The following is a 26,989-nucleotide window of genomic DNA, read 5'->3' on the forward strand; positions in this document are numbered from 1 at the left end:
AGGCCTTTCCGCTTGACTCAATCCTTCGTGCCGATCTTCAACTCCGCTGTGTCTCTACTCTTTTCCACTATAGCTCCGGTTCAAGATATGCCTATCGCTCCCAGGAATCCATGCTTCCCTTCTCCGTGTGGTCCAAATTCTCAATGTCGAGATATCAATGGAAGTCCCTCTTGCTCATGTTTGGCCAATTATATTGGAGCTCCGCCAAATTGTCGACCTGAGTGTTCGATCAACGCGGAGTGTCCAAGTAACCAGGCTTGCATGAACGAGAAGTGTCGAGACCCTTGTCCTGGATCGTGTGGTATCAACGCAAGATGCAACGTGATCAACCACACTCCTATATGCTCTTGCGAAGAAGGATATACTGGAGATCCCTTCACCAGTTGTCGACCTATGCCTCCACCACGTAAGAATCCCCCCACGATCGGTTGTGTCCCAGATCTCTTGATAACTTGGTCCCTTCATCCAACAGCACCTGAACCGGTCAACGATGATCCCTGCAATCCATCGCCATGTGGAGCGAATGCTCAGTGTCAGGACGGTATTTGCACATGTTTGCCAGAATATCAAGGCGATCCATACCGAGGCTGCAGGCCAGAGTGCGTCTTGAACTCAGACTGCGCTCGGGATAGGGCCTGTATTCGTAGCAAATGTGTCGATCCTTGCCCGGGTACATGTGGACAAGATGCGTTATGCGAGGTGATCAATCACATTCCGATGTGCCGATGCCCTGATGGGATGGCCGGAAACGCATTTGTGCAGTGTCGTCCACAGCAAACGCCAGTCGTGACGAATCCGTGCAGTCCATCGCCGTGCGGACCGAATAGCCAATGTCGCGAAATCAACGGACAGGCCGTGTGCTCTTGCGTGCCTGGATTCTTAGGAAGTCCTCCGACTTGTCGACCAGAGTGTGTTGTGAGTGCTGAATGCCCTCAGAACCAGGCTTGTTCAAACCAAAAATGTAGGGATCCTTGCCCTGGAACATGCGGAGTGGGAGCTAGATGTTCAGTTATCAATCACAACCCGATATGCAGCTGCCCAGAAAGGTTCACGGGTGACCCCTTCGTTCGTTGTCAGCAAATGAGTATGTTTCTTCCCTTCTTGTTTTTTGTTCCTGAGTTTTGTTACTCACGATCGTCTCTTTACAACGTTCTTGATCACTTTCAGTCGAGCCGCCTGTACAAATGACTCCTACCAATCCATGCCAACCGTCTCCTTGTGGGCCGAACGCCCAATGCCGTGCAGTAGGCGATTCGCCATCTTGTACATGCGTGGAGGGTATGATAGGTGCTCCGCCTAATTGCCGACCGGAATGTATCAGCAATTCCGATTGTTCTAATAACTTGGCTTGCATACGCCAAAAGTGTCAAGATCCGTGTCCTGGGGCCTGTGGAGCCAATGCCGAATGCAGGGTTGTTAGTCATACACCCATGTGTATTTGCGCTGTTGGATACACAGGAGATCCGTTCACGCAGTGCGTACCATTCCAACAAGATACGCCCAAAGATCAGACGACACCTTGCATACCCAACCCATGTGGCGCCAACGCTCAGTGCAGGGAACAAAACGGTGCTGGAGCATGTACATGCGTTGAGGATCACTTTGGAAACCCTTACGAAGGATGCCGTCCAGAGTGTGTGCTCAATTCGGATTGTCCGTCAAACAGGGCATGTGTGAGAAACAAGTGTCAGGATCCTTGTCCTGGCACCTGCGGTCAGAACGCTGACTGTCAAGTCGTCAATCACTTGCCCTCGTGTACCTGTTTCCCTGGATATGAAGGAGATCCATTCCGATATTGTGACATTCAACAGAGAGAACGTAAGAATCTCAACTCTTATGCCTGATGCGTGCTTAGTTCTTGCTTCATTCGACTGAGCTTAGTTACTTAGAATATCTGCCCGTGACTTGCCTTCACTAAGACTCTTTGACGAAACTCCCCAAACAAACAATGACGCTATGAAGAGTACGACTTCGCAAATCCCTTCCCAGTGCCCTTGCTTTTCGCCACGTGTTATGTTACCCCCCACATTCTGAAACACACCCTGTCTTTCCCCTTGTCTACAGCGGTGCAAGAGTATGTTAATCCTTGCCAACCGAGTCCCTGTGGTCCGAACAGCCAATGCCGAGAGGTGAATGGACAGGCCGTTTGTTCGTGTCTGCCAACCTATGTAGGCTCGCCTCCAGGATGTCGTCCGGAGTGTGTAGTGAGCTCGGAATGCGCCTTGGACAAGGCATGTGTCAACCAGAAGTGTGTTGACCCGTGTCCAGGAACGTGTGGCACCAATGCAAGATGCAACGTCAACAACCACAGTCCCATCTGCTCGTGTCAATCAGGATTCACTGGCGATCCGTTCACAAGATGTTACCCCATACCACGTAAGGCCTTTCCGCTTGACTCAATCCTTCGTGCCGATCTTCAACTCCGCTGTGTCTCTACTCTTTTCCACTATAGCTCCGGTTCAAGATATGCCTATCGCTCCCAGGAATCCATGCTTCCCTTCTCCGTGTGGTCCAAATTCTCAATGTCGAGATATCAATGGAAGTCCCTCTTGCTCATGTTTGGCCAATTATATTGGAGCTCCGCCAAATTGTCGACCTGAGTGTTCGATCAACGCGGAGTGTCCAAGTAACCAGGCTTGCATGAACGAGAAGTGTCGAGACCCTTGTCCTGGATCGTGTGGTATCAACGCAAGATGCAACGTGATCAACCACACTCCTATATGCTCTTGCGAAGAAGGATATACTGGAGATCCCTTCACCAGTTGTCGACCTATGCCTCCACCACGTAAGAATCCCCCCACGATCGGTTGTGTCCCAGATCTCTTGATAACTTGGTCCCTTCATCCAACAGCACCTGAACCGGTCAACGATGATCCCTGCAATCCATCGCCATGTGGAGCGAATGCTCAGTGTCAGGACGGTATTTGCACATGTTTGCCAGAATATCAAGGCGATCCATACCGAGGCTGCAGGCCAGAGTGCGTCTTGAACTCAGACTGCGCTCGGGATAGGGCCTGTATTCGTAGCAAATGTGTCGATCCTTGCCCGGGTACATGTGGACAAGATGCGTTATGCGAGGTGATCAATCACATTCCGATGTGCCGATGCCCTGATGGGATGGCCGGAAACGCATTTGTGCAGTGTCGTCCACAGCAAACGCCAGTCGTGACGAATCCGTGCAGTCCATCGCCGTGCGGACCGAATAGCCAATGTCGCGAAATCAACGGACAGGCCGTGTGCTCTTGCGTGCCTGGATTCTTAGGAAGTCCTCCGACTTGTCGACCAGAGTGTGTTGTGAGTGCTGAATGCCCTCAGAACCAGGCTTGTTCAAACCAAAAATGTAGGGATCCTTGCCCTGGAACATGCGGAGTGGGAGCTAGATGTTCAGTTGTCAATCACAACCCGATATGCAGCTGCCCAGAAAGGTTCACGGGTGACCCCTTCGTTCGTTGTCAGCAAATGAGTATGTTTCATCCCTTCTTGGTTTTTGTTCCTGAGTTTTGTTACTCACGATCGTCTCTTTACAACGTTCTTGATCACTTTCAGTCGAGCCGCCTGTACAAATGACTCCTACCAATCCATGCCAACCGTCTCCTTGTGGGCCGAACGCCCAATGCCGTGCAGTAGGCGATTCGCCATCTTGTACATGCGTGGAGGGTATGATAGGTGCTCCGCCTAATTGCCGACCGGAATGTATCAGCAATTCCGATTGTTCTAATAACTTGGCTTGCATACGCCAAAAGTGTCAAGATCCGTGTCCTGGGGCCTGTGGAGCCAATGCCGAATGCAGGGTTGTTAGTCATACACCCATGTGTATTTGCGCTGTTGGATACACAGGAGATCCGTTCACGCAGTGCGTACCATTCCAACAAGATACGCCCAAAGATCAGACGACACCTTGCATACCCAACCCATGTGGCGCCAACGCTCAGTGCAGGGAACAAAACGGTGCTGGAGCATGTACATGTATTGAGGATCACTTTGGAAACCCTTACGAAGGATGCCGTCCAGAGTGTGTGCTCAATTCGGATTGTCCGTCAAACAGGGCATGTGTGAGAAACAAGTGTCAGGATCCTTGTCCTGGCACCTGCGGTCAGAACGCTGACTGTCAAGTCGTCAATCACTTGCCCTCGTGTACCTGTTTCCCTGGATATGAAGGAGATCCATTCCGATATTGTGACATTCAACAGAGAGAACGTAAGAATCTCAACTCTTATGCCTGATGCGTGCTTAGTTCTTGCTTCATTCGACTGAGCTTAGTTACTTAGAATATTTGCCCGTGACTTGCCTTCACTAAGACTCTTTGACGAAACTCCCCAAACAAACAATGACGCTATGACGAGTACGACTTCGCAAATCCCTTCCCAGTGCTCTTGCTTTTCGCCACCTGTTATGTTACCCCCCACATTCTGAAACACACCCTGTCTTTCCCCTTGTCTACAGCGGTGCAAGAGTATGTTAATCCTTGCCAACCGAGTCCCTGTGGTCCGAACAGCCAATGTCGAGAGGTGAATGGACAGGCCGTTTGTTCGTGTCTGCCAACCTATGTAGGCTCGCCTCCAGGATGTCGTCCGGAGTGTGTAGTGAGCTCGGAATGCGCCTTGGACAAGGCATGTGTCAACCAGAAGTGTGTTGACCCGTGTCCAGGAACGTGTGGCACCAATGCAAGATGCAACGTCAACAACCACAGTCCCATCTGCTCGTGTCAATCAGGATTCACTGGCGATCCGTTCACAAGATGTTACCCCATACCACGTAAGGCCTTTCCGCTTGACTCAATCCTTCGTGCCGATCTTCAACTCCGCTGTGTCTCTACTCTTTTCCACTATAGCTCCGGTTCAAGATATGCCTATCGCTCCCAGGAATCCATGCTTCCCTTCTCCGTGTGGTCCAAATTCTCAATGTCGAGATATCAATGGAAGTCCCTCTTGCTCATGTTTGGCCAATTATATTGGAGCTCCGCCAAATTGTCGACCTGAGTGTTCGATCAACGCGGAGTGTCCAAGTAACCAGGCTTGCATGAACGAGAAGTGTCGAGACCCTTGTCCTGGATCGTGTGGTATCAACGCAAGATGCAACGTGATCAACCACACTCCTATATGCTCTTGCGAAGAAGGATATACTGGAGATCCCTTCACCAGTTGTCGACCTATGCCTCCACCACGTAAGAATCCCCCCACGATCGGTTGTGTCCCAGATCTCTTGATAACTTGGTCCCTTCATCCAACAGCACCTGAACCGGTCAACGATGATCCCTGCAATCCATCGCCATGTGGAGCGAATGCTCAGTGTCAGGACGGTATTTGCACATGTTTGCCAGAATATCAAGGCGATCCATACCGAGGCTGCAGGCCAGAGTGCGTCTTGAACTCAGACTGCGCTCGGGATAGGGCCTGTATTCGTAGCAAATGTGTCGATCCTTGCCCGGGTACATGTGGACAAGATGCGTTATGCGAGGTGATCAATCACATTCCGATGTGCCGATGCCCTGATGGGATGGCCGGAAACGCATTAGTGCAGTGTCGTCCACAGCAAACGCCAGTCGTGACGAATCCGTGCAGTCCATCGCCGTGCGGACCGAATAGCCAATGTCGCGAAATCAACGGACAGGCCGTGTGCTCTTGCGTGCCTGGATTCTTAGGAAGTCCTCCGACTTGCCGACCAGAGTGTGTTGTGAGTGCTGAATGCCCTCAGAACCAGGCTTGTTCAAACCAAAAATGTAGGGATCCTTGCCCTGGAACATGCGGAGTGGGAGCTAGATGTTCAGTTGTCAATCACAACCCGATATGCAGCTGCCCAGAAAGGTTCACGGGTGACCCCTTCGTTCGTTGTCAGCAAATGAGTATGTTTCTTCCCTTCTTGTTTTTTGTTCCTGAGTTTTGTTACTCACGATCGTCTCTTTACAACGTTCTTGATCACTTTCAGTCGAGCCGCCTGTACAAATGACTCCTACCAATCCATGCCAACCGTCTCCTTGTGGGCCGAACGCCCAATGCCGTGCAGTAGGCGATTCGCCATCTTGTACATGCGTGGAGGGTATGATAGGTGCTCCGCCTAATTGCCGACCGGAATGTATCAGCAATTCCGATTGTTCTAATAACTTGGCTTGCATACGCCAAAAGTGTCAAGATCCGTGTCCTGGGGCCTGTGGAGCCAATGCCGAATGCAGGGTTGTTAGTCATACACCCATGTGTATTTGCGCTGTTGGATACACAGGAGATCCGTTCACGCAGTGCGTACCATTCCAACAAGATACGCCCAAAGATCAGACGACACCTTGCATACCCAACCCATGTGGCGCCAACGCTCAGTGCAGGGAACAAAACGGTGCTGGAGCATGTACATGTATTGAGGATCACTTTGGAAACCCTTACGAAGGATGCCGTCCAGAGTGTGTGCTCAATTCGGATTGTCCGTCAAACAGGGCATGTGTGAGAAACAAGTGTCAGGATCCTTGTCCTGGCACCTGCGGTCAGAACGCTGACTGTCAAGTCGTCAATCACTTGCCCTCGTGTACCTGTTTCCCTGGATATGAAGGAGATCCATTCCGATATTGTGACATTCAACAGAGAGAACGTAAGAATCTTAACTCTTATGCCTGATGCGTGCTTAGTTCTTGCTTCATTCGACTGAGCTTAGTTACTTAGAATATCTGCCCGTGACTTGCCTTCACTAAGACTCTTTGACGAAACTCCCCAAACAAACAATGACGCTATGACGAGTACGACTTCGCAAATCCCTTCCCAGTGCCCTTGCTTTTCGCTACCTGTTATGTTACCCCCCACATTCTGAAACACACCCTGTCTTTCCCCTTGTCTACAGCGGTGCAAGAGTACGTTAATCCTTGCCAACCGAGTCCCTGTGGTCCGAACAGCCAATGCCGAGAGGTGAATGGACAGGCCGTTTGTTCGTGTCTGCCAACCTATGTAGGCTCGCCTCCAGGATGTCGTCCGGAGTGTGTAGTGAGCTCGGAATGCGCCTTGGACAAGGCATGTGTCAACCAGAAGTGTGTTGACCCGTGTCCAGGAACGTGTGGCACCAATGCAAGATGCAACGTCAACAACCACAGTCCCATCTGCTCATGTCAATCAGGATTCACTGGCGATCCGTTCACAAGATGTTACCCCATACCACGTAAGGCCTTTCCGCTTGACTCAATCCTTCGTGCCGGTCTTCAATTCCGCTGTGTCTCTACTCTTTTCCACTATAGCTCCGGTTCAAGATATGCCTATCGCTCCCAGGAATCCATGCTTCCCTTCTCCGTGTGGTCCAAATTCTCAATGTCGAGATATCAATGGTAGTCCCTCTTGCTCATGTTTGGCCAATTATATTGGAGCTCCGCCAAATTGTCGACCTGAGTGTTCGATCAACGCGGAGTGTCCAAGTAACCAGGCTTGCATGAACGAGAAGTGTCGAGACCCTTGTCCTGGATCGTGTGGTATCAACGCAAGATGCAACGTGATCAACCACACTCCTATATGCTCTTGCGAAGAAGGATATACTGGAGATCCCTTCACCAGTTGTCGACCTATGCCTCCACCACGTAAGAATCCCCCCACGATCGGTTGTGTCCCAGATCTCTTGATAACTTGGTCCCTTCATCCAACAGCACCTGAACCGGTCAACGATGATCCCTGCAATCCATCGCCATGTGGAGCGAATGCTCAGTGTCAGGACGGTATTTGCACATGTTTGCCAGAATATCAAGGCGATCCATACCGAGGCTGCAGGCCAGAGTGCGTCTTGAACTCAGACTGCGCTCGGGATAGGGCCTGTATTCGTAGCAAATGTGTCGATCCTTGCCCGGGTACATGTGGACAAGATGCGTTATGCGAGGTGATCAATCACATTCCGATGTGCCGATGCCCTGATGGGATGGCCGGAAACGCATTTGTGCAGTGTCGTCCACAGCAAACGCCAGTCGTGACGAATCCGTGCAGTCCATCGCCGTGCGGACCGAATAGCCAATGTCGCGAAATCAACGGACAGGCCGTGTGCTCTTGCGTGCCTGGATTCTTAGGAAGTCCTCCGACTTGTCGACCAGAGTGTGTTGTGAGTGCTGAATGCCCTCAGAACCAGGCTTGTTCAAACCAAAAATGTAGGGATCCTTGCCCTGGAACATGCGGAGTGGGAGCTAGATGTTCAGTTGTCAATCACAACCCGATATGCAGCTGCCCAGAAAGGTTCACGGGTGACCCCTTCGTTCGTTGTCAGCAAATGAGTATGTTTCTTCCCTTCTTGTTTTTTGTTCCTGAGTTTTGTTACTCACGATCGTCTCTTTACAACGTTCTTGATCACTTTCAGTCGAGCCGCCTGTACAAATGACTCCTACCAATCCATGCCAACCGTCTCCTTGTGGGCCGAACGCCCAATGCCGTGCAGTAGGCGATTCGCCATCTTGTACATGCGTGGAGGGTATGATAGGTGCTCCGCCTAATTGCCGACCGGAATGTATCAGCAATTCCGATTGTTCTAATAACTTGGCTTGCATACGCCAAAAGTGTCAAGATCCGTGTCCTGGGGCCTGTGGAGCCAATGCCGAATGCAGGGTTGTTAGTCATACACCCATGTGTATTTGCGCTGTTGGATACACAGGAGATCCGTTCACGCAGTGCGTACCATTCCAACAAGATACGCCCAAAGATCAGACGACACCTTGCATACCCAACCCATGTGGCGCCAACGCTCAGTGCAGGGAACAAAACGGTGCTGGAGCATGTACATGTATTGAGGATCACTTTGGAAACCCTTACGAAGGATGCCGTCCAGAGTGTGTGCTCAATTCGGATTGTCCGTCAAACAGGGCATGTGTGAGAAACAAGTGTCAGGATCCTTGTCCTGGCACCTGCGGTCAGAACGCTGACTGTCAAGTCGTCAATCACTTGCCCTCGTGTACCTGTTTCCCTGGATATGAAGGAGATCCATTCCGATATTGTGACATTCAACAGAGAGAACGTAAGAATCTCAACTCTTATGCCTGATGCGTGCTTAGTTCTTGCTTCATTCGACTGAGCTTAGTTACTTAGAATATCTGCCCGTGACTTGCCTTCACTAAGACTCTTTGACGAAACTCCCCAAACAAACAATGACGCTATGACGAGTACGACTTCGCAAATCCCTTCCCAGTGCCCTTGCTTTTTGCTACCTGTTATGTTACCCCCCACATTCTGAAACACACTCTGTCTTTTCCCTTGTCTACAGCGGTGCAAGAGTATGTTAATCCTTGCCAACCGAGTCCCTGTGGTCCGAACAGCCAATGCCGAGAGGTGAACGGACAGGCCGTTTGTTCGTGTCTGCCAACCTATGTAGGCTCGCCTCCAGGATGTCGTCCGGAGTGTGTAGTGAGCTCGGAATGCGCCTTGGACAAGGCATGTGTCAACCAGAAGTGTGTTGACCCGTGTCCAGGAACGTGTGGCACCAATGCAAGATGCAACGTCAACAACCACAGTCCCATCTGCTCGTGTCAATCAGGATTCACTGGCGATCCGTTCACAAGATGTTACCCCATACCACGTAAGCCTATCCGCTTGACTCAATCCTTCGTGCCGATCTTCAACTCCGCTGTGTCTCTTTTCTTTTCCACTATAGCTCCGGTTCAAGATATGCCTATCGCTCCCAGGAATCCATGCTTCCCTTCTCCGTGTGGTCCAAATTCTCAATGTCGAGATATCAATGGAAGTCCCTCTTGCTCATGTTTGGCCAATTATATTGGAGCTCCGCCAAATTGTCGACCTGAGTGTTCGATCAACGCGGAGTGTCCAAGTAACCAGGCTTGCATGAACGAGAAGTGTCGAGACCCTTGTCCTGGATCGTGTGGTATCAACGCAAGATGCAACGTGATCAACCACACTCCTATATGCTCTTGCGAAGAAGGATATACTGGAGATCCCTTCACCAGTTGTCGACCTATGCCTCCACCACGTAAGAATCCCCCCACGATCGGTTGTGTCCCAGATCTCTTGATAACTTGGTCCCTTCATCCAACAGCACCTGAACCGGTCAACGATGATCCCTGCAATCCATCGCCATGTGGAGCGAATGCTCAGTGCCAGGACGGTATTTGCACATGTTTGCCAGAATATCAAGGCGATCCATACCGAGGCTGCAGGCCAGAGTGCGTCTTGAACTCAGACTGCGCTCGGGATAGGGCCTGTATTCGTAGCAAATGTGTCGATCCTTGCCCGGGTACATGTGGACAAGATGCGTTATGCGAGGTGATCAATCACATTCCGATGTGCCGATGCCCTGATGGGATGGCCGGAAACGCATTTGTGCAGTGTCGTCCCCAGCAAACGCCAGTCGTGACGAATCCGTGCAGTCCATCGCCGTGCGGACCGAATAGCCAATGTCGCGAAATCAACGGACAGGCCGTGTGTTCGTGTTTGTCGGGATACATTGGAAATCCGCCAATGTGCCGACCAGAATGTACCGGAAATTCTGAGTGTCCGCTAAACCAGGCCTGCGTTAACTTCAAATGTGCGGACCCGTGCCCTGGAAGCTGCGGTTTCTCGGCACGCTGTACAGTGGTCAACCATAACCCGATATGCAGCTGTCCACCTCGGATGACCGGTGATCCGTTCACAAGATGCTATGAAATTGGTAATGTTGCTATTTTCGCTTGCTCCTACCTTGGACCGTTGTATCTAACCGTTCCACGCTTTACGTTGTAGTTGAGAAATCTCCACCTCTAAATATTCCTGCCGATCCTTGCCAACCAAATCCATGCGGTCCGAACGCTCTTTGTATCGACTCCAATGGCGTTCCATCGTGCAGTTGTCAGCCGGACATGTTGGGAGCGCCGCCAAACTGCCGTCCAGAGTGTACCAGTCATTCCGATTGCTCGAGGGTGCTTGCGTGCTCGAGACAGAAGTGTGTCGATCCGTGCCTTAACGCCTGTGGTATCGATGCCAACTGTCACGTTTCGTTGCACGTTGCCAACTGCTTCTGTCCGGACGGTTACGAAGGAGATCCGTTCCGAGCTTGTACCCTGCGAAGTGAGTGTTTAGACCTATTGCATAGTTTGTGTTTGTGTATTGCGCGTATAATATATAATTTTATTTGACTACTTCATTGAATGATTTTTAGAAATATCTATCGACAATATAAGCCACTATTTAACATCGTTTACCTTCGTTTACAGTTACCAAACCACCGCCGCAAGCTGGACCGAAGGACTCGTGCTACCCGTCGCCGTGCGGTACCAATGCCCGGTGTCGCCCAGCCAACAATGGTGCGCCATTGTGCGAGTGCATCGAAAACTATTTCGGTAATCCGTACGAATCGTGTCGCCCAGAATGTGTCAGCAATGGAGACTGTCAGAAGTCTTTGGCCTGCATTAACAACCGCTGCAAAGACCCGTGTCCTGGTGTGTGCGGAAGGCAGGCGGAATGTGCCGTGGTCAACCACACACCGGTCTGCTCGTGCCCAGACGGCATGAAGGGTAATGCGTTCGAGCAGTGCCTTCGCGAGGAAGGTAAGTCTTACACTGAACCGTGCCGATTGAAAAGTTGCTTATATTCTTGTGTTTCTATACTTGCAGTTCCTCCGCCACCGTCAGATCCTTGCTATCCGTCTCCTTGCGGCCAGAACACTGTTTGCCGCGTGTTCAATGGAAATGCGGTATGCGAGTGCTTGCCCGAGTTCAAGGGAAGCCCATTCGGACGCGGCTGCTATCCGGAGTGCGTGATCAACAGCGACTGCCCGCGCGACCGAACCTGTGTGAACAAAAAATGCGTCGATCCGTGCCCGGGTGTGTGCGGCTATCGTGCCGTCTGCCACGCGATCAACAACAGCCCGGTGTGCTCGTGCCCGAGCAACATGATTGGGGATCCGTTCGTGGAATGCCAGCAGGCACCGCCGAAGGATCCATGCAGCCCGTCACCGTGTCGTTCGAACGGAATTTGCCGCGTAGTGGGCGACCGCGCCGAATGTCAGTACCCGGAGTGTATCATCAACTCGGACTGCTCGACCAACCGGGCATGCTACAATCAGAAGTGCCAGGATCCGTGCGTTGGTGCGTGCGGCCTGAATGCGCTCTGCAATGTGATCAACCATGCGCCGGTATGTTCCTGTCCGGCCCGGCACGTTGGTTCACCGTTCGTGCAGTGTATGGTGCAACGGGACGAGCCGCCACAGCCACAGCCAGAGTGTACCAGCGACGGTCAGTGCACAAACGACAAGGCGTGCATCAACGGCCAGTGCCAGAACCCTTGCATCGTCGGTACAGGCTTGTGCACGCAGAACGCCGAGTGTCGCGTCCAGTTCCATCGTGCGATTTGCGCTTGCCGCGAAGGCTATACGGGCAACGCGCAACTGGCCTGCTACGAAATTGGATGCCGCAGCGACAGTGACTGCCCGGCAACGGAGGCGTGCGTCAACCGGAACTGTATCGACCCGTGCCGCCATACACAGTGCGGCCGCAACGCCGTGTGCAAGTCGGACTACAACCATAACGCCCGCTGCCACTGCATCGATGGGTACAGAGGAAATCCACTGGTCGGATGCACTCGGCCGGAGTGTACGAGCAACGACGAATGCCCGTACCACCAGTCGTGCCAGAACGAGCAGTGCCGAGATCCGTGCAACTGTGCACCGAACGCGCAGTGCCGTGTGGACAACCATCAGGCGAGCTGCCGCTGTCCACCGGGCTACACCGGTGATCCACAATTTTCGTGCGAAAAGAGTAAGTTAGAGTTTGGCTCAGCTCATCTACTTGCGTTGTAATGAAACTGATTAACTAACTCAACTCCTTTTCAACATTGCCTTACAGTTCCGGTACGGGATCCCGCACAGTGTACGATGGATGCGGACTGCCCGAGTAAGCTGGCCTGCTTCAGCGGCATTTGCAAGAACCCGTGCACGGAAACGAAACCATGTGCCGAGCACGCCACCTGTACGGTACAGGATACGCTACCATTGCGCACGATGTACTGTGTTTGTGATGAAGGATACGCAGGTGACGCCGAAAGGCAGTGCTTGCCTGGTGAGTTTCAACTCTCTATGCGGAAAACGCGAGTTCCCTTCTATTACCGCTTACCGTTCCTCGTAGCTGCTTTGGTGGTGTACTTGCGCTTAGATGTTTTTCTAATTTTTGTTCTCTATTCCAGAAGAATACCATATTTTCATTTCCTCACTTACAGCGTTTTACAGCTCATCTAGCAACCGGAGCAGTGTATGTAGAACATCAAGAATGATAGCCTACTGCAGAGTATTTGATGTAGAATAGCAAAACCCACAAGTGGCAACACAAACCGGTAAGTAGAATATCCATCACTTTCTAGGATCTACCAGAATGAAAGTTGTCGCGTGGATGTTTGTAGTAGGCACGACCAGTTGAGGGGTGCAGGTAAAAGTAGGGGAAAATCGCTTTCCGGTCGAAAACATACTTTTGCGAGGATTGTTGTGATTCGCGCTCGTTTTCTGATGCGAAAAAGCGATCATAGCCTACCTTATCCTGTACCTTTCAACTGGTCGTCTCTACTTCGAACATCCATGAGACAACTTTCATTCTGGTAGATCCTAGAAAGTGATGGATATTCTACTTACCGGTTTGTGTTGCCACTTGTGGGTTTTGCTATTCTACATCAAATACTTTGCAGTAGGCTATCATTCTTGATGTTCTACATACACTGCACCGGTTGCTAGGTGAACTGTAAAACGCTGTATTGTAGGCCATGAAGGTGTCCTTGTAGATTATAATGCTCTATTTGTTTTATATTTTTAACATTCTCCGCCTAAAACAACCCATGCTTGATCTTTCCTTAGTAAATGCTTCGTAGTGTTGTATCGTTTCTTCTTCGGAAAAAGCATTCGTATACTTTTTATATTTTCTTTAAACTAACGTTACCCTGTTTAAATTTTTTTGCTGCACTAGTTTCCAAAGACGAACCGGGATGCTACAGCGACGTCGAGTGTGCGCCCACCGAGTCATGCCGGGCGCGCGTGTGCGTCGACGTATGCAGTAACTTCAACCCGTGCGCACCGACCGCAGAATGTTTGGCACAAAGCCACAAAGCGATCTGCTCCTGCCCGATCGGCACGGTGGGTGATCCGTTCCAGAACTGCTACAAGCCGCCAGTCGTGTCGCCTGAGTGCGTTGTCGATGCGGATTGTTCGTCGAGCATGGCGTGCATCAACGAACGTTGCCAGGATCCGTGCGCCGGTAGCAATCCGTGCGGTGGCAATGCCGAGTGTCGCGCCATCTACCACCGGCCGCACTGCACGTGCCCGATCGGTTGGGGTGGAGATCCGAAAACGCAATGCTACAAGCGTAAGTATCTGTTTGCACAGCAACGAGTTTGTCTGGCAATTGCTGCGAGTATTAATAATACACTTCGTTCGTTGGCTTTTTAGCGGAATGTAAGGTCGATGCGGAGTGTCCCTTCGATAAGGCGTGTTTCAACGAGAAATGCATCAGTCCGTGCACGTACGGTGCCACGCAGTGCGGCAGGGGTGCCAACTGTGTCGCCCAAAGCCACCGGGCTGTATGCATCTGCCCGCCCGGCACGCAGGGTAATCCATTCGTATCGTGCGTCACCGGTATGTGCCAGTACAACGAGGACTGCGCGGAGCACGAAGCGTGCGATCGGTTAAACCGCGTCTGCCGCCCCGTGTGCGACGATGAAACGTGCGCCCGTACGGCCACCTGTGTCGCGCGGAACCACCAGGCGAGCTGTGAGTGCGGCCCGGGAATGCGCGGTAATCCGTACGTTGAGTGCGCGCGTGATGAACCCGAACCCGAGTGCCGAATGGACAGCGAGTGCCGCTCACAGCAGGCCTGTATCCGTAACCGCTGTGTCAACCCGTGCACAGAACTGACGCCATGTACGAGTCAGCAGACGTGCAGTGTGATCGATACGCTTCCGCTGCGGACGATCATTTGCGCCTGCCAGACGGACATGCTGATGGATCGCTCCGGTAGCTGCAAACCGATCGTGATCGAAGAATGCCTCGCGGACAACGACTGCGCCGATACGGACCGATGTCAGCGCGGCCAGTGCATTACGGCCTGCAAGATTGATCCGTGCGGTATAAACGCGCAATGTACGTCCATCGGGCATCGGGCGCAGTGTAGCTGTGCGCCGGGTTACGTCGGAAGTCCACACGTGGAGTGTTTGCCGGAACCGAGGGTGACGACACCGAAGGAGTGTACTGTGGACGATGACTGTGCCGTGGATCGTTCGTGCTTCAACGACCGTTGCGTCAATCCGTGCGCTGGAGATGCCTGCGGACGGGGAGCGCTTTGCCGCGTGGACAACCATAAGGCGATGTGCAACTGCCCGAACGGATTTACGATGGATGCGAACGGAAATTGTGTGCCACGTAAGTATTCACCTTTTTGCATAACATCTTAAGATAAATGAACAACAAAGTTGTACACCGTTTTTACAAATATTTTCCCAATTTTTTAAGTTGAAGTTCTAATGAAAATGTTTTTCTAACCACCTTTAGCCGCTGGAGACTTGCCAAGGTGTCGTTCGAACTCGGACTGTACACAAAGCGAAACGTGCGTGAACGAAATATGCGCCAATCCGTGCAACTGCGGTCAGAACGCGGACTGCTTCGTAAAGGATCACTATCCGGTCTGCAGCTGCCGACCGGGCTATTCCGGCAATGCGCAGTCCGGCTGCTTCAAGCTGGAGTGTGAAAGCGACTCGGACTGCACAAACGACAAGCAGTGCACGACCGGCGAATGCGTCAATCCGTGTCTGCTGCAGGATCCGTGCGCGATCAACGCCGAATGCTACGGTGACCGTCATCGGGCGGCGTGCCGTTGTCTGCCGGGTCTGGAGGGCAATCCGTTCGAGCGATGCCGGCGCGTCGAATGCCACTACGATGGTGAGTGTGCCAAGACGATGGCCTGCCAGCGGGAGCAGTGCGTGGACCCGTGCGCCAACTCGCCGTGTGCCCAGAACGCCCAGTGCTTTGCGATGAACCACCAGGCGCAGTGCAAGTGCCCCGAGCATCTGCCGGAAGGTAATCCGTTCTCCTTCTGTCGACCTCGGGCCGTCGAGCGGGACGAGTGTCGCGTCGATGGAGACTGTCCGAGCCGATTGGCGTGCATCGGCAGCCGATGCCTGAACCCGTGCGATGAACTTAAGCCGTGCGCTGCGTCGGCGCTCTGTACCGTGCAGGATAGCGTGCCTGTGCGGACGATGGTGTGCGAGTGTCCTCCACTGCACGTTCCGGACAGCCGTGGCGAATGTCAACGAGTCATCCAGCAAACACCGATCGGCGTGTGCACCAGCGATTCCGAGTGCCCTGAGCAGGAAGCCTGCATTAACCGGCAGTGTCGGGATCCGTGCAGCTGCGGAACACACGCGACCTGTACGATCAAGAACCATCGGGCGGTGTGTTCGTGCGAGGACGGCTACGAGGGAAATCCCAATGTGGCCTGCCGAGCTATCGGCTGCCGGGTGGATTCGGAGTGCGAGTCGACCAAGGCGTGCGTCAACGGCAATTGCGTCAATCCATGCCTGGACAACGATCCTTGCGGAATCGGAGCGGAGTGCTACGCCCGGGCGAACCGTGCAGAATGCCGGTGCCCAAGTGGCTACCGAGGCAACCCGCTGGTGCAGTGCAATGTGGTCGAGTGCCGCAGCAATAATGACTGTCCGGACGACAAGCAGTGCCGCAACTCGCAGTGTATTAACCCGTGCATCTACGAGAACTCGTGCTCGCCGCGAGCGGAATGTCGTGCGCAGAATCATCTCGTCGTTTGCCGCTGTCCAGTGGGTCTGGTGGGCAACCCGTACGTCGATTGTCGGCCGGAGCCTGTTCCGGAGTGCCGCGCCGATACGGACTGCCCGTCACATCTGGCCTGTATCGATAACCGGTGCGTCGAGCCGTGCAATGCGCTTACACCATGCACTCAGCCGGCCCACTGTGAGGTAGTACCATCCTCGCCAGTACGCACCATGCTGTGCACGTGCCCAGATGGATACGTCAGCAGTGGAAGTGGAACGTGCAAACCGGTGGTTAAGGCCGGTTGCATATCGGACTCGGACTGTTCGAGCGACACGGCCTGCATCAACAGCATCTGCCGCAATCCGTGCAACTGCGGACCGAACGCGGAGTGTCGCGTGAAGGACCACAAGCCGGTCTGCTCGTGTACCCAGGGCTACGACGGCGATCCGGAAACGCAATGTATCAAGATCGAGTGCCGCTCGGACAGCGATTGCTCGAGCCAGGCCACCTGCTTCAACCGGCAGTGCGTGCCCGCCTGCTCGATGGAAACGTGTGGACCGCAGGCCGAGTGTATCGGTGTCAACCATCGGGCCGTGTGCGAGTGCCTTCCGGGCTACGAGGGTAACCCGCGGGTAACCTGCAAGCTGATCGGATGCCGCCGAGATACCGACTGCCCGCTGGACAAGGCATGCATTAACGGTCAGTGCGAGAATCCATGCGAAACACAAGCAGTCTGTGCGCAAAACGAACAGTGCCAGGTGTACCAGCATCGACCGGAATGTGCCTGTCCGCCACCGTTCGAGAACGATCCTCTCCAGGGTTGCATGCTGCGCGATGACCGCTGTATGACGGATGGCGAATGTCCGTCGCAAACAGCCTGCATACAGGGCGACTGTGTCAATCCGTGCAACGTGACCGAACCGTGCGGCGTGAACTCGAACTGTAAGGTGCTTGACACGCTTCCGGTACGCACAATGATTTGCGAGTGCCTACCAGGATACCAGGGCAATGCAGCGATACAGTGTGATAAGAGTAAGTACTGAATGCGACCGACGGTTGATGTGGAAATGGCTTGAAATATGTTGCATACTAACTAACTAATTATTTGCTTTTTTCAGTGGCATTGTGTCCAACGGAACGAGGCTTTGTCAGGAATAGCAACGGAGAATGCGTCTGCCCACCAGGATACGGGCTGTCCGAGTACGACGATTGCCAACCGTGCCGTGAAGAGGACGGTCTCAAGATAGACGAGGCAACGGGACGGTGCGAGTGTGCACTGGAGCGTGGTCTCATCCTTGACGAGCGTGGCCGCTGTATCTGCCCGATCGAGCACGGCTATCGGTTGACCAGCCGAGGCGAATGTATCCGCATCGAGCGGCCCGAGTGTGAGCGCGACGAGGACTGTGCCGACTGGCGCTACTGTAACCTCGACTCCAAGACGTGCGACGATCCGTGCGACCGGAAGATATGCGGAACGAACGCGCTTTGCAATGCCACGAACCATCGGGCCGTATGCCAGTGCATTACAGGCTACACGGGCAATCCGGATGTGCAATGCAGTAAGTGTCTTTACCCTTGTTTCTCATGGATTATTTTGCATAATCTTTACTACCGGTTTTAAAATTATTATGATGTATGCGTCCATAGATATTATGCTATCTTTCAGCACAGTAAAATGTGCTGTTTGTGAAATATTTATTTCATAGCTAGAGAAATGCTGCTAAACCATGCTTTAATGTTCTCAAAATAGTACCCTTTTGAATGGAGTATTGGCTTTCTAAATAGTAAAATTACATAAAAAGTGGTAAAAGATATTTTTTTTAATTTTAACGTTAAATTTTCTTAAATATTTTCAAATTTTTATACTTGTTGATGTTTTTTCGATATATAAAACAAACAGCTCGTCCAACAAATTTAATCTTCATTTTTGGGAAGAAAACAAACCTGACATCGTAAACAAATCCCATAAAACCCCATCTCAAGTTTTTTGTATGAAGCACTAAAATTTTCTTACGGGCCGGATAAAATCAGTTTCCGGGTCGCATTTGACGGACTTTGCCGACACCAGTTCTAGATAATGTTTCTCCATGTTTGTACACTCTAAGATATAAAAATCTATTTCTAATCCCTTCCTTTTCATTTGCAGATCAAACGACTAACTTCCGCACGGACTTCCCGCAACCGGAGATGGTCGTAACATGCCAGGCCGATGGCATCCAGGTCGTAATTGGTTTAGCCGAGTCGAACTTCAACGGAGTCCTGTACGTGAAGGGCCACAGCAAGGACGAAGAGTGTCGCCGGGTGGTAAACCTGGCCGGTGACGGCTCATCGACGCCACGCACGGAAATTTTCAAGGTGCACTTCGGCAGCTGCGGCCTTATCCATGTCAATGGAAATGCGAGCTTCGTGCTTGTCATACAGAAGCATCCGAAGCTGGTGACGTACAAGGCACAAGCGTACCACATCAAGTGCGTATATGAAACGGGCGAGAAGAACGTCACGCTCGGCTTTAACGTGCAGATGCTGACAACGGCCGGTACGATCGCAAACACTGGTCCACCGCCGACGTGTGCCATGCGCATCGTGGCCTTCGACGGGAAGGAGATCAACTCCGCCGAAATCGGTGACAATCTGCGGCTACAGGTAGAAGTACAACCAGCAAGTAAGTATCGAAACACTGACCACCTTTCAGCTTAACGAACGTGTTATTAATTTGTCTCCTTCAACATTCTAACAGCAATCTACGGTGGCTTCGCTCGAAGCTGCGTGGCGAAGACGATGGAGGAAAGCGTCGAAAACGAGTACATCGTCACGGACGAGGACGGTTGCGCGACGGACCCATCGATCTTCGGCGACTGGGAGTATAACGCGGAAACGAACAGCCTGCTGGCGAGCTTCAACGCGTTCAAGTTCCCGTCGAGCGACAACATTCGCTTCCAGTGTAACATCAGGGTGTGCTTCGGCAAGTGCCAACCGGTCAACTGTCACGGGGCAAACGCTTACGGCAAACGACGACGACGCCGTGAGGCCCTCGGTATCGATATGGATCGCACGATCGAGGTGGTGTACAACCGCACGAAACGTGCCGCCGAAAACACGGCGCTCGCCACCGACGACGACTCGCTGGGAATGGAAGGAACGTTGCGCGAGGAGATCACCATCCAGTCGAATCCTATTCTCACGCTGGAGAAACGCGAAGAACGATCATTCGACTCGAACAACAGTAAGTTTGCTAGTGTTAGCACAATTGGATGGAATTATTAAAACGGTTTATTTCGTTCATCGCATTCTATTTCATTCGATGTTAGAAAACATCAGTATTCAGTTTTGAAATACTTTTCACATGGCGGATCAGAGTTCATTCTGAACCAAATACACAAATTAAAAAAAAAACATATTTCATTCTTTCATCTTGAACTACTTCACATGAAGATGAATCAAGGTTATGCCTCGACTTTACACAAATATTCCCGTTTCATGCTACTTATTGCTCTGCTGAAGAGTTAGAACAAAAAGATTTTAAAAGACGAAAATAACAGGAGATGTTTGTCAATTAAACTATTTGAAACTAAATTCATCCACAAAAAGATTGTCTCATTATATAAATAGCTATAATGGAAATAAACGTCGCCCGTAAAAGCCCCTGCGATAAATTATAAACTCTAACCCACCCCGCTTTCTTCCTACAATTTCAGTCACTCCGGCGGCCCAGCGTGTGGAAGACATTTGCGTCTCGATGATCGGACTGATACTGGCCCTGGTGATCACCGCGCTGCTGGCACTGGTCGCCGTAGCGGTTGCAGTTTCCTGCTGGTTGATGGCATACCGACGACGGCCGACCATCACCGGACCGCTGCCACATCCACCCGAGTTCCCCAATCCGCTGTTCGCACACCACGAACCCTCGGAACCGTCGCATCATGATTTCATGGGATAGAAGTAATCGTTAAACATAAGTAGTATCGAAACAGAGAGATATAAAAAAAATGCATCGAGCAAACGATTGAGAGACGAAGAGTAAAAACGAAACTAACCGAAACGATGATAGTAACGAAACGAAAGTGACTAACTCATGATGTTAGGAAGGAGGTTACTAACTCATTAAACGAACAAAATAACCATACAACAGCCTTCGCCGGCTAGTGGTGGTCGGGACGCACGAAGTGAAAAATTGTAAATAATGTTAAAATCCAACCGAAGCCCAAGAAAAAACTAACGGAAATTTATTCGTTAGGAAGAAGATACAGATAAACTCCAATCGCTCAAAGAGCGATCGAGACTTTCTTTCGTTGCAAGTTGGAAGAAACAAAAAAGTAACAAAAGACAAACAGAGCCCAGCAATGATCACGATTGAGGAAACGTGATCGAAAAACCGTAAAAATCGCAATTGATTTTTAAAACCCAGAACCAGTGTCCTTTTTAGGTACAGTTAGCTTAGCTTCGTTGAAAAATATCTTACTAGCGTTATGTGGCAACAAATCGAGGAATGCGAACGATCCAATCCAAGCTTCTAGAATCGATCGGTGGCAATGGTTCACTTTTTGGAGGAAGGAGGCGAACTGGTCGAACGCATTCCTGCTCACCGTAACATCTCCTCCGTCGGTCGTTCCTAGTCCTCTATATTTATTAATGTTAATATGATGGTTAAAACGGCAACAACGAGACAAAATAGTAAGAGAGATTTGAAGGAAGAAAGCAATCCTATATCGAAACGATGGCCCTCGATCCGGAGCGTAAGGGGCAAGGAATCTCAATCTGGACCCCGGATCGCGTTGCAACCGGCCAGAGTGGCTTATGTGTGTAAATGTGCGTGTGCGAAGGTTTCTTGCGCGTGAATGAAACCCGTGCAGCTTTCTTAGGCGTGCACCCCAAAGTGTGTGTTCCAATGCGTTCCGAGCGTGTGTCGTTTTCACAGCCGATCGCGCTCGCGTTTTAACTGTAATTTATTGATATTTTAAAGTATGCTTTTGATATATACTGAACGAATGAACGACGATCGGCGGAGGATTTGAAGACCGAGCGTTAGGAGGAATTAATTAAAGTAGTACGATTGTTTTTTTTCTTTTCGTTTCCTTTTTTCCGCACTCTAAAAAAAGGCATCAAATGTAATGTTGTATTATAGTTTTTTTTTTTTTTTCTTGTTTTACGCCACGCAAGTGTAACATGCAATCGTAAGTCTTAATGCAAAGGGATAGACTAAAGCTGCACGAGGTAATGTAAAGGTGGTTGCAATCGTGCCTTTTTTACTGCCAGATACATGTGCTTGGTTCATGGTGGCCAACTAGACGTCGGGTCCATTCGTAACGGAAATTCTACTAGAATGGTTTCGAAGCAATGATGGTGATGGAAAAGGAGCAGCGACCTTCCCCTCGCCATTTGCGCCGATCATCAGAAGTTTTCCGCTACGGTTGGGATGAGAATTCTACCAGCCATTGCTTGGGGATTATCTCAACTGAAACCACAAACTGCCTACCGTTTTTAAAACGTCACTCCTCTTCTTCTTTGGATGTGCATAAGTGTTCAAATTGCGTAGCAAATAATGTAGTTTGTCGCGTAATTTCCGTTTGTAACAATGTTAAAGAAAAAATTAAAGTATATCAGCAAGAGGTGCTACGCTTTACATTACCTTCGTACCAGCCTAGTAGTAGATGTGTAATTATATTCAGGTTCTTTCAGAAGACTGCCACCAAAACCAACGTGCACAACACGTCCTTCGTCATTTCATGCCTGTCCACCCTTCCTACTTGTATGGATGTTTTGTTTCTCTCGATATGCAACCGTACTGAAAACACGTTCAGCGCACCTACTCCTACGAAATATGAATAGTTAAAACGAAACGAAACTAAACTAATAGGAAAAAGAACAAAAAACGCGATAATAAAATGTAATACTAATCAAAGTGAGTTGTTTTTATTTTTATTTTAAATGAATAACCAATAAGATTGTTTTTAGAATTACAGTCGAATTTTGTACAAAAAGTTATCCCTACACCCAACAAACACGGCGCTTCCGTGCGCAACTGGACTCGCAAACAACTCCCCGTTCGTTTTAAGGGTAGATACAATTTTCAGACTATCCTCGCCTTCCTTACACTCCGTGACCAGATCGAGTACATTGATGTAGCCGGAAGTGGTGCACACCAGTAGGTATTGACCGACGACGAGAGGCGTTGCGTAGATCTGCGATTGCAACTCCACTTTCCAGCTTAGTATCAGGGCATCACACTCCCCGGGTAGATACTCGACGCAGTGGACACATCGATCGTAACATCCCACGAGTAAGCTGATCTTGGCGGTGGTTTGGTTCAAAATTTTCAACGATGCAAAAACATTCCCAGGTAGTCTGGTGGATGAGGTCTGGAATCGATCGATCGATATAAAAAAAATTGGTGAAGTATACTTCAAAGTATACTAAAATAGGCTAAATAAGCCTTGTGAAATCTAACCTCTTCTCCTGTAGCGATGTCAATAACGGATAAAGCACCATCTACTCGGCATGCTATGACCTTTCCAAAATCGGCAAAGTAAGCTGGTGTGCTGAATATTGGTACGCTGCGTGAAAACGTGCTGCTCCACATGACGGTGCCTAGGGCTACACGTACCGAAGCAATCGTGCCATCCAAGGTAACAATCAACACGCAACCCACGCCATCGATATTGCATGGAATCGGTTTTGCAAATACTGGCTTTGAACCAATCCTTAGCTTCCATCTTACAGCTCCGGTATCTGACTGGCGAAGAAAAAGTGAGTACATAGAGTAGGCATTTCTTACTATTAACAACGAATAGAAATCACTTACCCCAAGGAGGCAGTGCAAGTTATGCGACGATCCGTAGCTTCCGAAAATGATTGTATTCGTTCCCGGCACTACTAGAGGACAACATTTGATCATCCCACCTGCATCGTACTTCCAGAGAATGGTTCCATTAAGCGGATGGAAACAATACAGATTCCCATCGTAACATCCCACAACACCATGAACTTGCCCATCGTCGAGTGTGAAAAAGCTTACCGAACACTCAATGCGATCCGGCAGTGAAAGACGGGAGACGGTAGCATTTGTTTCAACGTCGATCGTAAGCAACAAACCGGAATGACTACCAATGCTTAAAATGTGTCCCAAACTTTGGCAGAAAGTCACCGTCGGGCGGGCATCGATACATTTGCCCATATCAAAGCGGCACTCTATGGATAGGTTGTTGTCGTGAATCAGATCATTGAATTCGACAGTTGGAGAACCTTTTTTCTGATTTTCTAAAATATTTTTATGCTTTAATTCCAAGTATCTAAGCACTTCTTCCAATGACACAGTTGGGTCTAACAGGTACGTTAATAGATCTGGTAATGCTGCTTCGAGTGCTTTTTCCATCGTCCTGTGCAATCGTACGGCAGCGATCGAAGTTCCCCCTTGATCCATAAACGAGCCCAACTTTCGCCTTTTACTATCATCACGTTCAGGCGTACTTCGATCCGGAATTCCAATTGCAACCAATTCTGCGCGGAAGACTTCCACAGAAGGACGCCCTTGGTGGTTAGTGGTTTGTCGTCGTTTAAATTCGTCATACAGCTGCAGTAGGCCGTCGTTGCTAACCTTTCCATGCGATGATAAAGGGATGTGTTCGACGCGATAAAGTTCATCCGGTAGTTTTTTAGACGGCACTGTTCGTCTAAGGTGATCCCATATGGCAGTTTCTATGCACTCGTTTTCCTTGGAGCAAGTGAAAAACAAGATCAACCGAACGTCCTCGCCAATAACGCACGCAGCACATTGATCAACCGATTCATGGGATAGCAATACTTCCTCCAGCTCCTGCAAACTGACACGGCAACCAAACCGTTTTATAGTTCTCTCACACCGACCGCGATAAATGTACTCGCTATCTTTCGTTAATTCCACCACGTCGCCCGTCGCACGGAACAAAACTTTTACTGATGCAGTGCATGCTTTGGAATCTCCTGTGACTATACATTTTCTGGTCGCACTGCCTATAAAAAGATGGCCAATAGTCGAACCATTGTCGTTTCTTATGGCCAGTTTTTGATTTTCTTCCACACAACGCAACTCGAGAACGATCGAGCTGTCCAAAGGAATGCCCAGGGGAACGTCGCTCCATCGATGATCGTAGCTCACTTTTTGTATCAGACTCCAGCAGGAAATTTCGGTTATACCGTAAATGTTGTATACCTCCGTTCGACTGTCTGGTGGTATTTGAAGTATTGGAAATTTCTCTCCACCAAACACTAGGACTCTACGGAAAATGGGATTTGAAAATTATTCGACGCGATGTGATGGTCAACTATCTTCCTACAAACCTCAGCGTACTGTGCGAAGCTAGGATAACTTCCGTTATGTCACGATTACTCCATCTCGTGAATAAGGATGGGGTGATCTGCATGAATGTAACACCAGGAAACAACAGGGCCACCACACGGTGTGGACTAAGCCGAACCTCGATGTGCACCATTAAAAGGGTTGCCCCAGCACGCAACCCCAGCAGCATGTCAATGACGAAAGGATCGAAAGTTGGTGGAGAACAGACAAAAAGTACATCACGTTCACTAAGCTGAAACCGCTCGCTTAGAGCTAAAACGTTTGGCATTATGCAGGCTTTAGGTACAAGAACTGTTTTCGGTGGCCCCGTGGAACCTGACGTACGAACTCCAAAGGCAATTTCCTTATTGCCCACCGGCATTAACGATCGGACGATGAGTGCAACATGCATGGACATAACACGCATTCCAAATACTAATTCCAGCCCATTGTACTCTTCGAACGATCCTCGGTCGGGGAAAAGAAAAGCTGAACATTCTCTGTACTTTGCTAAAGACGAGTACGCCGCATCCTTTTGAACTTCGATGCAATTGAAACTGTTTCCCGATATAATTATACTGCAAATGATCAAAAACAGTTTTAAAGGTCAAATTTAAAATGGAATATTTAAAGCTTTAAAATAAAAATATTTACCCTCCTAGAACAGCAATGAGCGCTGGGCAATGCGTTAACTTTACGCCAATCAACTGTCCTTCGATATTCTGCGCTTTTAGTGAACATGCTATACGTTGTATATCGTTCCATAGCTGGCTGTAGCTGACTTCGATCAAACTGCAACGGGAATCGTAGTATTTGATAGCGATGCGACTGTGAAACTTAAGAAAAATTGCCCTATCCAGTAGTTCCATGATGCAAAATATATTTCTATTTGTTTACACCGTAAACCGGTAGTCGGTAAAAATATACACGGCTAATTTCACGCACTTCTAACGCTGCGTGTTTGTTAGGCTTACTTCACGCACATGAAACTGTCCTAAACTTAGACCAGTTTTAAATTGTATGTGGAATGAATGCCTCACGTAGAAAATTTAAATGGATGTTTTTTGCTGCATATTTTATTTAGAAGCGATCAATTGAAAGGACCTGTTGCGATCAGTGAATGCAGTTTATTATGATCTTACTAAAATAAAAAAAAATAGTTTGTGCATGACTTATGGCGTGTTGAATTAAAAAAAAAGGAAACAAAACATCTCCATGATGAAAATACCTTTTATTGATCTTTCGAATTCTGTTTATGCCATATTTGGGGTACTTGGTTTTGTCTTACTTTCGCGTACGCATACAACTGAAAATATTAACAAACAGAACAACCAATCACGACATTTATGTACGCTGAATTGAAACATTTTCGGCACTACACGATGTTGCATATCTGTTAGGTCTACCATATTCACGATTGATTTCAAGAAAATAAGTAGAATAACGAAAAACTATGGTAGTAATGTGGAAACGTTATGGAAAGCTTTTGCTCTACCTTCTCCCAATATATTCATCGATATGAATTTACGATCGGTATCTGGAAGCAATATTTCAACAACACAACATCGAGCTGTTTAAAGCATACTTTTTAATCTACGCATAGACAAGAGCAAAACCAAATTTATGGTCGGCGATGTGCTCAAACGAAAAAATGTGGAATGTGCAGTAAACTAGTTGGTCAAAATATTGTTCCATATTTGCGTGCTGCGAACGTTATTTGTGTTTCACTTCCGTAGCAAATTCGCGGGCAATTCGACCATATTTTTTTACTCCTCGCTGTGAAATAGAAGCACGGGTAAGGGTTTTTGCATCTAATGTATATGTGATAATCCTCTTCTCATACGTTGTCCTTTTGTAGAACTTGATTTGTATATTCTTTTAATAGATCTTTTTTACCCCATTGATGTACCACTTGGGGTGTCTTTTCCATCCAGAGAAGTTGTAAAGTTTATCCAATTGATCGACGATCGGAAGCTGTTCGAAGACTCCAGG

At 49.6% G+C, this 26,989-nt stretch overlaps 2 protein-coding genes across 2 annotated transcripts in view; one reads left to right on the forward strand and one right to left on the reverse strand.

Annotated features, from left to right (window-relative positions):
- The window catches only part of LOC131282754 (uncharacterized), a 125,736-nt gene extending 104,768 nt beyond the window's left edge, over nt 1-20,968 (forward strand). Inside the window, exons 54-82 of the mRNA XM_058312292.1 lie at nt 74-406; nt 473-1,084; nt 1,168-1,818; nt 2,065-2,376; nt 2,453-2,785; nt 2,852-3,463; nt 3,547-4,197; nt 4,444-4,755; nt 4,832-5,164; nt 5,231-5,842; nt 5,926-6,576; nt 6,823-7,134; nt 7,211-7,543; nt 7,610-8,221; nt 8,305-8,955; nt 9,202-9,513; nt 9,589-9,921; nt 9,988-10,599; nt 10,671-10,994; nt 11,141-11,473; nt 11,540-12,682; nt 12,770-12,982; nt 13,874-14,269; nt 14,353-15,321; nt 15,451-17,718; nt 17,805-18,245; nt 18,833-19,348; nt 19,424-19,909; nt 20,382-20,968. Coding sequence (XP_058168275.1) covers nt 74-406; nt 473-1,084; nt 1,168-1,818; nt 2,065-2,376; nt 2,453-2,785; nt 2,852-3,463; nt 3,547-4,197; nt 4,444-4,755; nt 4,832-5,164; nt 5,231-5,842; nt 5,926-6,576; nt 6,823-7,134; nt 7,211-7,543; nt 7,610-8,221; nt 8,305-8,955; nt 9,202-9,513; nt 9,589-9,921; nt 9,988-10,599; nt 10,671-10,994; nt 11,141-11,473; nt 11,540-12,682; nt 12,770-12,982; nt 13,874-14,269; nt 14,353-15,321; nt 15,451-17,718; nt 17,805-18,245; nt 18,833-19,348; nt 19,424-19,909; nt 20,382-20,623 — 15,908 coding nt within the window. The 3' untranslated portion in view covers nt 20,624-20,968. The remainder of the gene's footprint in view (nt 1-73; nt 407-472; nt 1,085-1,167; nt 1,819-2,064; nt 2,377-2,452; nt 2,786-2,851; nt 3,464-3,546; nt 4,198-4,443; nt 4,756-4,831; nt 5,165-5,230; nt 5,843-5,925; nt 6,577-6,822; nt 7,135-7,210; nt 7,544-7,609; nt 8,222-8,304; nt 8,956-9,201; nt 9,514-9,588; nt 9,922-9,987; nt 10,600-10,670; nt 10,995-11,140; nt 11,474-11,539; nt 12,683-12,769; nt 12,983-13,873; nt 14,270-14,352; nt 15,322-15,450; nt 17,719-17,804; nt 18,246-18,832; nt 19,349-19,423; nt 19,910-20,381) is intronic.
- Nucleotides 20,969-22,640: 1,672 nt separating this feature from the next.
- Nucleotides 22,641-25,866, reverse strand: LOC131280993 (beta-alanine-activating enzyme). The gene is made up of 5 exons (XM_058310247.1): nt 25,652-25,866; nt 25,000-25,575; nt 23,486-24,935; nt 23,132-23,416; nt 22,641-23,042 (listed from the first exon to the last, which is right to left on the reverse strand). Exons 1-5 carry the CDS (start codon nt 25,864-25,866, stop codon nt 22,641-22,643), a joined length of 2,928 nt encoding a protein of 975 aa, XP_058166230.1.
- Between the last annotated feature and the right edge of the window lie 1,123 nt (nt 25,867-26,989).

The sequence above is a fragment of the Anopheles ziemanni genome, chromosome 2 (assembly GCF_943734765.1).
Source record: "Anopheles ziemanni chromosome 2, idAnoZiCoDA_A2_x.2, whole genome shotgun sequence".
Lineage (NCBI taxonomy): Eukaryota > Metazoa > Arthropoda > Insecta > Diptera > Culicidae > Anopheles > Anopheles ziemanni.

Excerpts from the sequence above, each read along its gene's own strand:
- LOC131280993 (XM_058310247.1), bottom strand. The coding sequence starts at position 25,866 with ATGGAACTACTGGATAGGGCAATTTTTCTTAAGTTTCACAGTCGCATC. Across the intron at positions 25,576-25,651 it reads CTCATTGCTGTTCTAGGAGG|TATAATTATATCGGGAAACA; the intron begins GTAAATATTTTT and ends GATCATTTGCAG. Across the intron at positions 23,417-23,485 it reads ACTTGCACTGCCTCCTTGGG|TCAGATACCGGAGCTGTAAG; the intron begins GTAAGTGATTTC and ends TTTCTTCGCCAG.